Genomic DNA, 13,454 nt, shown 5'->3' on the forward strand with positions numbered 1-13,454 from the left:
TATAATCCACTGATTTCTATGCATAGGAAGTCCTCAGGGTTCCTCTTTATTCATTGTTTATCCCTAACATGTCTCTAAATCCACTTCCTGTGCTGCAGTACGGTTTCTTTCAGCACAAATCAGACACACAGAGTTTGATAGATGTCTTTGGTCTTATTCCTGGCGTGGAAGCTTTTTGATTTGATGTCAGCCTCAGTGTCTTCGCAAAAGTTGGAGTGCTTTGGCCTTGATGAACATTACAAGATCGGTTGAAAGTGACTCTGTGGTCTTAGCGTACGGTGTTTGAAAGTAGGACCATTATAAGGAATGGCGAAGGTGGTTTGTCCGTCAGATGGTGCACCACTTTATTCTAAGTTGAGATACCAGCTCACTGGATGGATTGCCATGACGATATCCATGATGCCCAGATGATGGGTGATCCCACTACGTTTTTTCCTTTATATAGTGAGCTTAAAGATAATCCTTTAACATGCTGATATTTTGCCTTTTTTAAGCTAGTTACAGGCATTCTGTCAAAGTGTCGGCCATTGGTTGCATACTGTGTTTGTTTTCCCCTCTGGTGGTCGTCGTTCCGCACTTTGCCGTGTTGCGCTTTGTCTCTACACTCGCCAGCTTCAGCTTCATTTTCTTGTGCTAATGATCAAATATTAGCGGGCTAACATGCTAAACTTAGATGGTAAAAATCAGGCTTAGCTTTAGCGTCATGCTTGGCGTTGTCATCGTGAGCATTCAGCTCAAAATCACAGCTTACAGTCTCACAGAGTTCCTTCATGGTTTCCAGTGTTTCTGCTGGCACGCTGAGTGTAGACATGATCGGGTGGGCGAGTAAAGAGTTCACAGAAGGAAACTTTTAGGGCACCAAATGTGCTGCTGCTCTTTCTGGAGGTACACTGGGCCTACATTTCCAAAATGAGACCACCACCAGTGACGATGCAGTCCAGCCCACTCTCAAATCAGGTTCCTGCGCTGATTCTCCTCCTAGTTTGACGTGCCAAGGGATGGTTACATCACAACGTGCGTAAAACACGTGGTTTCATTCTCTTTTACTCGCGCTCCCCTGGTTTCTTACAGCTTCGATTTACATCTTCTATTACATAAAGCTCCCATGAGGGCGCCTTAGTGCTGGAGGATGATTACATATGAGCTCAATTGACCAGAGGGTCGAAGTTTACACACATTATTAGCCTTTATCCATCTGTATCCACATCTTAATGAGGGGTTGTGGTGTTGGATGTGTATGCAAGTCTTTGTGAACACACACAAAGAAGGTGTAAAGGAGATTTTTTTTTGCACATTTGTGTGCGTGTCAGTGCCATTTTGTGTGTAGATGTCAAACAAGGAGGGAGGGAAATTGGCCGTTCCAGTTTAGTGGCAGGAAAGTGGGGCGATCTGTTCTTTGGAAGTTTCCCAGTGAAATTTCCTGGGGACCAAGACACTGAAAATATCTATCTATATACACGCTATGTCCTACATAAAAGAGACGGTGAACCAGAGACAGAGAGAGAGTGAGAGAGAGAGAGAGAGAGAGAGCACATGAAGATACATGTGTGTTTGAGACGGATAAAAGGAGAGCGAGAGGGAGGTTAAATGTCACTGTGCTGGTGGGAGATCAATCTTTTGATGGCATCACAGAGACCGATGATAAATCCAAGCTTTGCAGAACCAGGTCAAGACTCGTTCAAGTCCCCAACAAAGTTACCTCAATTTCCCTCTCTCTTAAAAAAACTCCTCAAGACTGCCTCATAACCCAAATTCACTCTGCTCATCGTCTCCTTCCGCCAATGTCAGGTTTGAGGACACCGTTAAACAGGATGTAATTGGATTACGTTAACACCTGCCGACAATCTCGAGTTAACAGGGATCAGATCCATCTTTTCCCTCGCCAGATTTTCCAAACATGCCTCTTCCCTAATGCGAGCTTTGCGTCTTTTAAAACAGATGTTCAATGGATCATCTCACTTATTCCCCCGATCCATGAATATCTTAACAATTCCTTTCAGAGTGGTGTCGTTTCCACTCAGCCTCTTGTCCCTTCAGATTTAAGCTCGAGCGCAAACTGGTAAATAAAAACAGTTACTACAATGAATTACAGCAATGCTCGTTGAAATGAAGAAATAACAGCCCATAATTTTTCAGCACTGTGCCTTTCCTTTCTGAGTCTGTTTGGTTTGACTCATTCTCACAGACGGGCCAATGGAAGTGAAGTGATGTCAGCCTCTATTTCCAGCTCCGAATCTTCATTAATAAACATCAGCTTCAGTCGTTACATAAACTACTGCTTTCTGATATTGCGCTTTGTATGACAAACCCATTTCGCATTTGATAAGAAGACCTGACTGCGATTGAGTTTGCACTGGTGCAATGTGGATTGGAGGTGTCCACCATACTTTAATGAATTAAGTAAACAGAACCTTTTGAAGTTGCATTAACACAAAACAAATACTGTAATATTTGGTGTATAAAACGCACTTTTATACATTTTTTAAAAATCTATTTATATTTTTCAATAACTTTCATGTCATGTGACCATGTGTCCTCAAATCAATGTCAGATGTTAACACTCACTTGGACAACTAAGACACACCTCATTACACTGGATTTAATTGCTGCTAATATTTTATATAACATTTTTATATAAAATGTTTTTTTCAATAGTTCCCATGTCATGTGACCCAGTGTCCTCAAATCAATGTGAGATGCTAACACTCACTTGGACATCTAAGACACATCTCATTACATTGGATTTAATTGCTAATATTTTATATAAAAATTTTTATATAAAAATTTTTTTTCAATGGTTCCCATGTCATGTGAACCAGTGTCCTCAAATCAATGTGAGATGCTAATACTCACTTGGACAAATGAGACACTCCTTATTACAATGGATTTAATTAAAACAAAAAAATCAGCAATAAAAAAACAACAACAAAATTTTACGTAACTTTTTTTAATGTACAATTTTGTGGGTTTTTTTCTAAATTTTTCTCAACGGCACCATCATGATCGCCATTGCGGCCGCCACCCTTACAGCAATCAACGTTACCGTAGGCTGCCAGCTACCGCTAGCTACAGCACTTCTTAGACTAAATAAGTTAATGTAACTAACTGCAATCAATTACTGCAACCTTAAGTGTTCCAAAAATTTGTATCACTCGAAATTAATGAGTAAGTACCACAGTAATCATTTTTGAGTTACTGCTAATTCATCGGGTTGTGTTACATCAAATTTCTTAGTTAACTTACTTCTTTTATTAGGATCGACTGTTTTTACAGTGAAAAATTATAAAAGATTCTTAATTTAGAACCAGTACGGAGTAATCGGGGCGAGCTTCAAGTGTCTACAGGGAAACATATAATCTGTATATAATCCACACGGTTGGTTATTATGGATTTATTTTTACGAGAACCATGTGTATCAGGAAGTGAATGATCAAAACCCTCTTCTAAAAGCTGTAAAAGGCGACCAGTGCTTAATTAGAATTCAGAAATCACATTACGACACATCATAAAAAGCAGGAATGACACAGCCTGTGTGTGCATAACACACTGCTGTGATAAATCTGAGCCTCAACAACAAACGCTATAAAAAGCGACACCACTGACAGAGGAGATATATATAAAAGCTGTCAGATGTTTGCAAGCGTAAATGAATCTACGGCGAATGCCAAGAGGGAGTAAAGCAATCAAATATAAGACGTCTAATAAAATGAATAAATTTAACTCACTGCTCTGTGTAGCTTAGCATACATGTCAGGCTCTGGACATCTGCCCTGTCACTGATTGATTATGTAATCATACGACTGTGTTTAAAGGAATAGCTTGACATTTTATGAAATAAGCTCAATCAGATTCTGAAAGTTAGATTACTTTATGTCTGCTCAGTAAATATGCAGCTACCACCAGGAGCTGTTAGCTTAGCTTAGCATGAAGGTTGGAAAGAGGGAAACGAGTAAACTGTCTCTGTCCAAGAAAAATCGACCCATTAGCAGCTCAAAGTCAAGTCAAGGTTTATTTCAAGTACTTGTCATATTTAAGTGTCTGATTCAGAACGTTCCACATAATGACGACATAAAGATGGACGACGCATCTCCATCTGCTCTCATTGTACAAAATTGAAGCCAAAATACTCCCTGTGACGGGCGCTGCCGTCTTGCAATGATGACGTCATTTGGAGACAGAGCTGCGCAGTAGAGATCCGCGTGGAGCCGCCGTAGCCACTTCTGCTAACCAAAACACACACTTAACTTACAGAAAAAAACAGCAAAGATCCCGCATGTCGGCGTATTTAACAGCAGAACAGCTTCTTGTGTTGGTCTGAGGTTAATGTTCACAGATATGTAAAACTCAATGATTGTAGGGATTGTTTTAGTTACGTCTCCTCTCGCCGTTCCTCCTCTACTCTGCTAATCCGGAACAGATCGGCTGCAGGAGCCGGATTTGTCAACAGAGCTGTCAATCATCATTTTACAGCATCAAATAACTAATTAAAACTGAACTTGTCAGAAAAATGAACACTTGGACGTAAATCAGCAGGATAAGAACTTACTATGACAGAAGAAAATGCATTTATTTGATGTGTATTTAGATTTTATAGTTTGACTCATGTCCCATCTGTTAACATGGAGGAGGCGGGCTTTATGACCTACACTGCAGCCAGTCAGCAGTTTCCGGTTTTGGAAAGCGGAAGTAAACAACAGCCCCCCAATTGCAAAAGCTGCTTCTTTAGCTATAGCGCCCCCTTCTGTTCTTCTGCTGCCGTCCACCATTTCAACTGCTGTTATGATGTGTTATCGCTTTGCATTGTGGGATACAGTAGGCGAAGGCAGACTGGTCCGATGCAGATTTTTTCAGTACGACATCCGTATTTTTGGCATTTTGCTTTGGTTTGCATACTGCATACTACATTTTAGCCAAATCAGTACGTACTGCTAGTACAGTAAGGCATTTCTTCCTCTTCTAGTGTTTTATTGGCGGTTGGCAAACCATCTTAAAGATACTTTACCGCCACTCACTGGTGTTGAGCGGAATGAGGGGAGTGCATTTCAGCCAGGCTGTGAAATTTGGGCACAAAGACGAAAAGAACGACTCTCAAGTACACGACTGGTTTCCCTTTTTGTCTACCAAAGAGCTGTTGTATTGTCGCTGGCGTGTGTGCTAGAGTCTCTTCTCTGGCTGAGCCGGAGGAGAGCATTAAAGGGTCTTTTTGTCCCAGTGTGTGTCAACTGTGTAGGTGGTTGCTTCGTAATTATTCAACAGACATTGGAGTGATATCAATCTTCTTATTTAGCTTTTAGCAGGGAGTGTATTTACTGAAATGTCAACTATTTCTTTAAGCTTGTATTAAATCAGAATGTGCACGTAGAATATCACCTATTAAGGAGAAAATCACCCTTTAACACTGTGTGAAAAGCATCATGTGCTCTGTTCTTTGTGCACCTGCTTCATTTCTAATCTAAGATTCAATTGTCTCGAGTTGTCTCGCTTTCATACCGCCTGTTCTCACTTCCCTCGTGGAGCGAACGTCTCTGATTGCTCGACAAGGTGAGGGTTAGCAGGGTTAATAAAGCTTTAAGTTGCCTGACTGACTGCAAGCGATAATGATGTGACCTGAACCTGGAACAGCTCTCCCAGGAGAGCGTGGAGAGATAAAGATTTATGACAGCCAGGCATGAAGCGGAGGAGATGATTATCACATGTTGGCATTAGGCAAAATCTAATCGCTCCATCGCCCTCTTCTTCTTCCTCTCTCAGATAGACACACACAAGCTCTCACGCGCACACACAGAACATTCATCATGACGCTCTTTTATGCGTGAGTCATGACTTCCCTCTCTGGAATTATCCCCTTTTCTCTCGCATAATTCTCCCTGCGTCCTGACCCGTTCCAGCTTAATTGACGATGAGTGATTCTCTCACAAAGTTTTGTGCTCGGCCCTTTTAACTCCGTGTTCGTTTTCTCTGCGTAATCCCTCAGGTTCCGCCGATATCTGGCTGATATCAACCTTGAAAAGAGATGAGCAGAGAAGTAAGAATGCGTGACAAACAGGTCTGTCGCAGCCACTTTCAGAAGGAGGATGATCACCGTGTTGTGTAGGTGGATTTTACTCAACAGCTTCGACGTGTCAGTCTGTAAAAACCTGCGAAGAAAAACCTACCTCCGCTCCGAACTGTCAATTAAATTCCACTATGGCTTCAAGTGGAGCGTTGGAGCATCTGGTGAGAGTCTAAATTCTGTTTTAGAGCGTTTCTCTTCTCTTTTTACAAAGTGAGGGAAACCTCTCCATTTTTTTTGGCATGAAAGTGTGGAAAAAGGCCAAACACAGAGAATATCAGAACTCTCTGGCTCTAGCAGCTTCGACCGAAAGAATATTGGCAGCGGTTTAGCGGTACGACCCCACCTTCATCTTCTCCAGCTCTCCTCCCTCCAGTGAGTTCACACCTCTGATTTCACAGCCACCTCTCACATTCAACTCCTTCCCTCGCTGTTCTTTTGTTTCTCCGCTCCATCGCAATTTCTGCCGTTTCCTTTATCTTACTTTCGCTCTCCACGTCTGTCATTTTCCTCTCTCTTGGGCACCTCTTCGCTCTAATCACACCCCTCTTACCTTCCCGCTTCCCCCTCTTCCCTCTCCTTCCTCTCCAGCTTCCCCTATCTGTGATTACTCAGCACTATGCAAAAATATGGATTGTTCACTTCCATTTATAATCATATGTTCTTTAGGTGCCTCTCCCTGGTTGGTCAGCTTTCTGACAAGACTGTAAAAACCTTCAACTTTCTCCTTCTCTATCTTCCTTTGTTGTTTTGCCCTTGTCTCTTTTATTCAATCGTTTCCAGCCCTCTTCTCCTCCCCTGCCATTTACTGTTTAATCTCATTAGCTCGCCTTAATTTTGTAGTTTGTCTCCCGTTCCTACAACACTAAACTTGCAGAAACCGCTTTACATAACAGGCCTCATTAGTTTTTATTAACATTAAACCTTTTCCAAAGCTTTAAAAATACAATTTATTTACAACAGCCCAGTTAATACTCTTTTATGTTCACATTTAGGCGTGTGTATTTTAGGTACTACACTCATCCTCAACTTAATTTTTGGCTTGAGTTACCATTTACTATTATAGACGTAAACATGCAAAACCATAGACTGTATAAAAAGATGGACGACATGACAGCTCCCTAAAAGTGAAGCCAAAACATTTTGAGCGCCCCCTGCTGACTGGCTGCAGTATAGGTCAATAGGCCCGCCTCCTCCATGTTAACAGATGGGACATGAGTCAAACTATAAAATCTAGATACATGTCAAATATGTGCATTTTTTTTCTGTCATAGTTAGTTCTTATCATGCTGATTTACATCCAAGTGTTCATTTTTCTGTCAAGTTTTTTTTTAACTAGTTATTTGATGCTGTCAAAAGGATGATTGACAGCTCTGTTGACAAATCCGGCTCCTGCAGCCGATCTGTTCCGGATTAGCAGAGTAGAGGAGGAACGGTGAGAGGAGACGCAGAAGTTTACATATCTGTGAACATCTGCTTCAGACCAATACAAGGAGCTGTTCTGCTGTTAAAAACAGCGACATGCGCGATCTTTGCTGATTTTTTTTTGGTAAGTTAAGTGTGTGTTTTGGTTAGCAGAAGTGGCTACGGCGGCTCCACCCTCTGGCTCCAAATGATGTCACCAGCACAAGATGGCAGCGCCCATCACGGGGGGTATTTTGGCTTTTATTTCGTACAGTGAGATGACATGGAGACACGTTGTCTGTCAAGACATTGATATGGATTATTCAACTGCAGAGTGCGGTTCAAAATGCAGCAATAATGACAAAATACAAAGTAAATCCAATGATTCATTCAACATCGTAGTCAGCGAGTTGTCAGTGTTTCGAGTCTGTTTCCTCTGTCTGCATTTGCTGGTGACAATCTGGATGTCCTGTCTGTCAAACTCCTACAGTTTGTTGCACGCTCGTCTGCTGTCTCCATGTTTCTCCTCTGTGAACAGAAGTTTGCCCGCTAATAGGCCTTCAAAAGTTGGAGGCAGAGGGTGTCAGTGTTTGTTTGTTACAAGCAGTCCTGCGCTGTTTGTTTGTTTGTTTGTTTGTTTGAGAAGTGAGGAGAAAGCCAGAGAGACGAGACTGACTTATAATCTCCAACTTGCAAGGTTGAACAAATTCTGGCGTTAATTTGTGTTTATGTAAGATCATGTGACGGATTGTTTCAAGCAGTTTCATTTATTACACGTGTTTCCTCCAAATGGCTCTAAGTAGGTGCATATTGCTCCTCTGGCATCAAATACAAACTACTTGGTTCAGGAACATTCTTGGAGATCGTTACATTATACAAGATTGTAACAATCTCTCCTTATTGCCATGCTTTTATTCTGGAAGAGCTACATTTTAAGACTCAATAACCAACCTAATTGACATTTTGAAATGCTTATTTTTAGCCACTAACAAGGCTCTTGTGTCCTATCTTCCTCTATCTTTGTCATTTTCTTGTGGCACATTTTTCCCCTCCTCATGTTTCTTGTCAAAGCGGACAGCTGGTAGTTTAATCTCCGTGTCCCCTGAGGGAAAGACTCTTTTACAATTTAAAGTTGCCTCTTTATTCTTTACTTGATTTTCATTCAAAGGAAAATAAAAACAAACAGTATCTTTTTTTTTTTCCAGGGCAAGAAACTCATTTTAGATTCAGTTTACAGTCTTGTTTTTGCCTCGTCTTCAGATCACTGGTCCAATCAGAGCTCACGCTGTGCGTGTAATATCTCACTAACTACACTCTTCAGAAATACCCAAAAATGTTACTTCACTTTAACTCTTTCCTGATCACTTCTGGTGTGAGTGTTGCGTCCCTCTCCGTTTGTCATTCTGCTGTTCGGTTCATGTGCGGAGCTGTCCAGAATGTAGTGGTGCTGAAAATCCTGCAACTGTGTGCAGAGCCAACCAGGAGCCACCAGGGACCGATCTGTTATCTTGCTCAGCTTGTACTTGAATGCAGCGCTGCATCACTGATGCTCTGAAGTGGCTTCTCGGCTGTCTCGAGGGGTAATGGCAAGAGCAAAAGAGTGTATATTTTATCATATGAAGAGCTGTTGTGAATTATGAGAGTCCACATGGCTGACAAGCAGTGATGAATAGTCTGCTGATGTATAAGTTAACTGAGGAGGCTGATGGCTTTTTCACACAGCTTTAAGGGACTGAATGAGAAATAAAAAGTAATTTAATCATCATTTTATTTAATATTGATTGAATACCAGCTCCAACAGCTTCAGTGTAACAAGCCTTTAAGGCTAAGGTCTGCCAAAACAAAAGTACTGGACACTCCGTACCAAACGTGCAGGGTGTTTTTTTATTTTTAAAGCTTATCCAGCAGTGAGTCATTAAAATCAACGGCTCCTCCTCCAGAAAGCATGAATTTGCTGTGTAAACTTCATAACAATCGGCTTATTTCGTGATTATCATGCAAACATGTTGCTTTTCGCTGAGGATGTGACCAAAGTCAAGTCATTTTGTAATGTGCTCATGGAGGTAATGGAAAGTCTTCTCCAAAATCTTTCAACTTCTGATGTAGCAAAATGTAGCTGTTTTTTAGCAGGTGTTTTCTGGCTGCGTTTGACTCGTGCAACTCAGCCGCCTCTATTTGAGGTTTTGGAATAAACACATTGTGCTGTGGTTTGTAGTTGCCACAGGTAACCTTCACAGTGGACAGTTGGGAGCCACTTCCAGATCACTGAGGCACAGACTCATTGATTCTATATTCCCCAGTGGTTCTCGACTGGTCTACCTTCAGGACCCACCACCTCCTTCTTAAAGGGCCAGTTCGCCAATTTTCAACCTCACTCCTATCATGCCATCATGGGGAGCTAATGCCATTATGGTAGGAACAAAATGCAATTTGGCTCTGTGCCTTTGGAGGACGCTATCCGCTTCTCCAATCGGCTCTGGAAAACCCCCGCAGACACATAACACATCTGGCGGCTGGGTGTTGTAGGAATGTAGAATGGGTGAAACCACGAGCTGTTTGTACTTTCCTCACAGCTATGGCGCCAATTTCAAACATTATTGCTTCTATTGATTACAGAGAACACCAGCTTTGACTGACAGCAGCTTTTTCCTGGGGAGAAATGCTCCTTTAATGACAAATCGTGACCCAAATTTTTCAACCACTCAAATTTATTTAATGAAAAATGAAGCAGTTTGGATCTGAGACGGAACAAAACATCAAAGTATGTCAACATCACAAAACACAACAATATAATAGTCAACTAATCAGCAGGTGGCTGGAAAATATTCCCTCTACAATTCATTCAATAAGCAGCGTTTTTCCAACAGAAATACACTAAAAAAGGGCAACATAAATGGCTCATCAAGTTTCAGGAATGTAAATGTACTGTAGCTGGGATTATCCAATCACACGCTACGGTAATACTGCCCGCACATCATAGGAAACCCATGTCCTTCAAAATAAAAGCGCAGCGTAGACTTTTTGCCACACCTTTTTTTTTCCCCCACTGAAAACAGCTCCGCGACCCACTTTTGGGTCCCGACCCACCAGTTGAGAACCATTTCCCAGTTTGTAATTTTTCCTGTTTTCTAAAAAGAACTTGCATTTCATTACTCAAAAAACAGATATTTTTTATAACAAAGTCCTAAACCAGAAATTCAAATTCATTGACGAGATTGATTTCAGCTGTTTCATTGCGTGAGGTTGGGCTAAGCTAAAGGTCAAGAGGTCACCACTGATTCACGCTCATGGGACCTTAAATAAACATAACAGATTTAATCTAAACTCAGTGGTACAAAATCATAATCAAAGCTTTTCCTGATGTCTTCCATATCCACAGAAGGCTTCAATATAATGATAATGTTGTAAATAATTCTGCTCTACATACATGTACTTCCATATTATTCTTTGTAGTAGGTCCCTCTAAAGTAGTGCGTGTCACAGTGGAGTCTTTATATAATATTACCCGTCATAGTACTATCACTCAGAGTGAAATATTGGTCATTTCAGGCGTCAGACACGGAAGCTTCAATCATCAGCAGGTGATTAACAGCGCAGGCAGGAAGTCTGAATGTTCTCTGAGAGCCGGGGAGCTGGAAAGTGACAGCACTAGTGGTTCATTTATACATAAGGTGTGAATAGTATGTCATCATGCGGTAAGGGCTAGAAGTACTGCATGTCCGTGAGTGAAGCAGTCTGTTACCATAGCGACCAGAGTTTGTTGGAGTGATGTGTCATGGAGGCCGGAGACGACTTTAAAACTTTTTTCGTTGTCTCTGTTTTGATCATTTCCTCTCTCCCGCTGCAGTGTCTCTCTGGGAATGATGGTGTTGCCACTGGTGCCGCCCTCTCTGTCGCCATGACGATGCCGTTCAGCCCCCTGTCGAGCGACGAGGAGCAACAAAGGATGCTGGGAAACAATCGACATCTCTATCCAGGTGCGGAGGACGAGGAAGAGGAGGAGGAAGAGGAGGAGGAGGAAATGGAAGAAGACGAGCGCGACGAGGAGCAGGAGGAGGAGGAGAACGGCGAGCTGGAGGGGGAGGAGGAGGACGAGGAGGAGGAGATGGTGGAGGAGGTCAGGCGGGGAGGTCTATCCAGGGCGGGCAGAGGCGAGGGGCACAGGCAGTCAGGGAAACTGGCCGGGCGACCCACGGGGGACAGGCAGATCCGGCCCGGGAACCCTGGACACACCGCGAACCCCTATTCGTCCAACCCGGGACCCACGCACCAACAGCCAGCCAATCACGTACAGCAGCAGCAGCAGAGGAGGCTGAAGGAGCGCAGCGCCAGCTCCGTGCCATCTGAGGACGCCCACATTGCCATGATGGTGTTTCGCATTGGCATCCCAGACATAAAGCAAACGGTCAGTGCTGTTTAACACACACACACACAAAATACGCCAACAGCAAACACCCTGCTTCTGTCCCACAAACACCTCAGCTTTCCTCTGCAGTTCAATCAATTAAAGCATCATTTTTAGGCCATTTCCACAAAGATCCGTCAACATCATAACTTGCATCAGTCAGTGTTGGAGTTTGATCTCTCTGTATGCTTTAAGATCTGGCACTTCTGATGTTTACAGCATGCATCATCATACAGTTTGGGCTCTGGGACTTTGAGGACTGATGATAGGTAGGAGGGAGCCATGCACGCTGTCCACAGGTATATAAAGGTTTATGTCTGTTCAAAACCTGCAATGTGCAGTGCTTAAGAAGAACTGCACTTCTCTGAGAATTGGTTGAATTTTTACCTCCCTCTCTCTCTCTCTCTCTCTCTCTCTCTCTCTCTCTCTCTCTCTCTCTCCTGGCTGCGTTGCCGACGGTAAAACTGAGAGCAGCACAAACACTCGTCAGCAAAGTGAGTGATCAGAGAGGGTGAGAGAGACTTTCAAGGTGACCCAGCTCCAGAGAGAAAGAGAGAGAGAGAGAGAGAGAGACAGACAGGGGCAGAGCGAAATTGCATACAAGAGCAATCACGATGAGAATATGTGGGCAAGGATTTGATTTTAAAAACACTCCAAGCCACAGAGGGTACGGGGAATGTCAAAGAGAGGGAGGCTGAAGAGGGTAACGGAGGGGGGGGCGGACCGCTGCCTTTGGCTTAATGTCGCCAAAGAGCTTTTAAGTGGCGCAATAAAGTATGCCATGAAAAGCCCTTTTAGGCGTGACTGCTTTAAAGAGGGTTGTCCAGAATCATGATAGACCGATGTGCCGTTGCTCTCCGTTTCCTAGAATCGCTCTTATATCACATCAGTGCGAAAGCTTCCGTCAGGAGCGTGTCTGGATTCGCTTCGCGGGCTGGAGATGCGGCTGCCTCAGCTGCCAGACGACGCGCACCCGGGCATTTTTCTGTCTTTCTTTCCCTCTGTTTCTTCTCTGTTGAAATGAATCATGAATAGTTACTGATAATTGAATTATGTAGAGCGGGGGAATCAGGGTTGCGAGGAGCTGAGGCTGCATACAAGTGTGTGTATTTGTGCAGGGGAGAAAAAGCAGGAGGAAAATGGAGGAGCAGAGACAGATATTAGAGTGTGTATCTTTTGCTCATCGCCAGATTAAAGCTAAACCAGACTGCCTTTGTGTTCAACAAACAGAAGGCCTTGTCCCTCAGACATCAGCCGTCTGTCCTCTTTACTCCTTTTATTAAACAATCGAAGCCTCTGCGAGGATGTCGGCTTTATAAATCCTCCTCAAGAACTGCAAATACAATAAATGTATATGCGAGTGCCTGTGTGTGTGTGTGCATGTCCGTATTTTATATTTACCATCCCAGTGCACTATAAATGCCTCGCTCAACGCTTCTTCCTCCCTCTTACTGCCGTGTCATTTATTATTGATCTGTGCATGGGTGTTTTCAGCGCTCTGTGTGTGTGTGTGTGTGTGCGCGGTTGATTCAGTGTTTTTTAAATCCGACCATAAATAATTCACCTCCCCCTATTTATTCTAACAAAATCGGC

At 42.9% G+C, this 13,454-nt stretch overlaps 1 protein-coding gene across 1 annotated transcript in view; it reads left to right on the plus strand.

Moving 5' to 3' along the window:
- shank1 (SH3 and multiple ankyrin repeat domains 1) overlaps positions 1 to 13,454 on the plus strand; it is a 91,172-nt gene that overhangs the window by 14,733 nt on the left and 62,985 nt on the right. Inside the window, exon 2 of the mRNA XM_069675811.1 lies at positions 11,304 to 11,861. Coding sequence (XP_069531912.1) covers positions 11,355 to 11,861 — 507 coding nt within the window. The 5' untranslated portion in view covers positions 11,304 to 11,354. The remainder of the gene's footprint in view (positions 1 to 11,303; positions 11,862 to 13,454) is intronic.

Source organism: Semicossyphus pulcher, unplaced genomic scaffold, assembly GCF_022749685.1.
Source record: "Semicossyphus pulcher isolate SPU_LCO1_2020_fin unplaced genomic scaffold, fSemPul1.0.p SCAF_25, whole genome shotgun sequence".
NCBI classification, from domain to species: domain Eukaryota; kingdom Metazoa; phylum Chordata; class Actinopteri; order Labriformes; family Labridae; genus Semicossyphus; species Semicossyphus pulcher.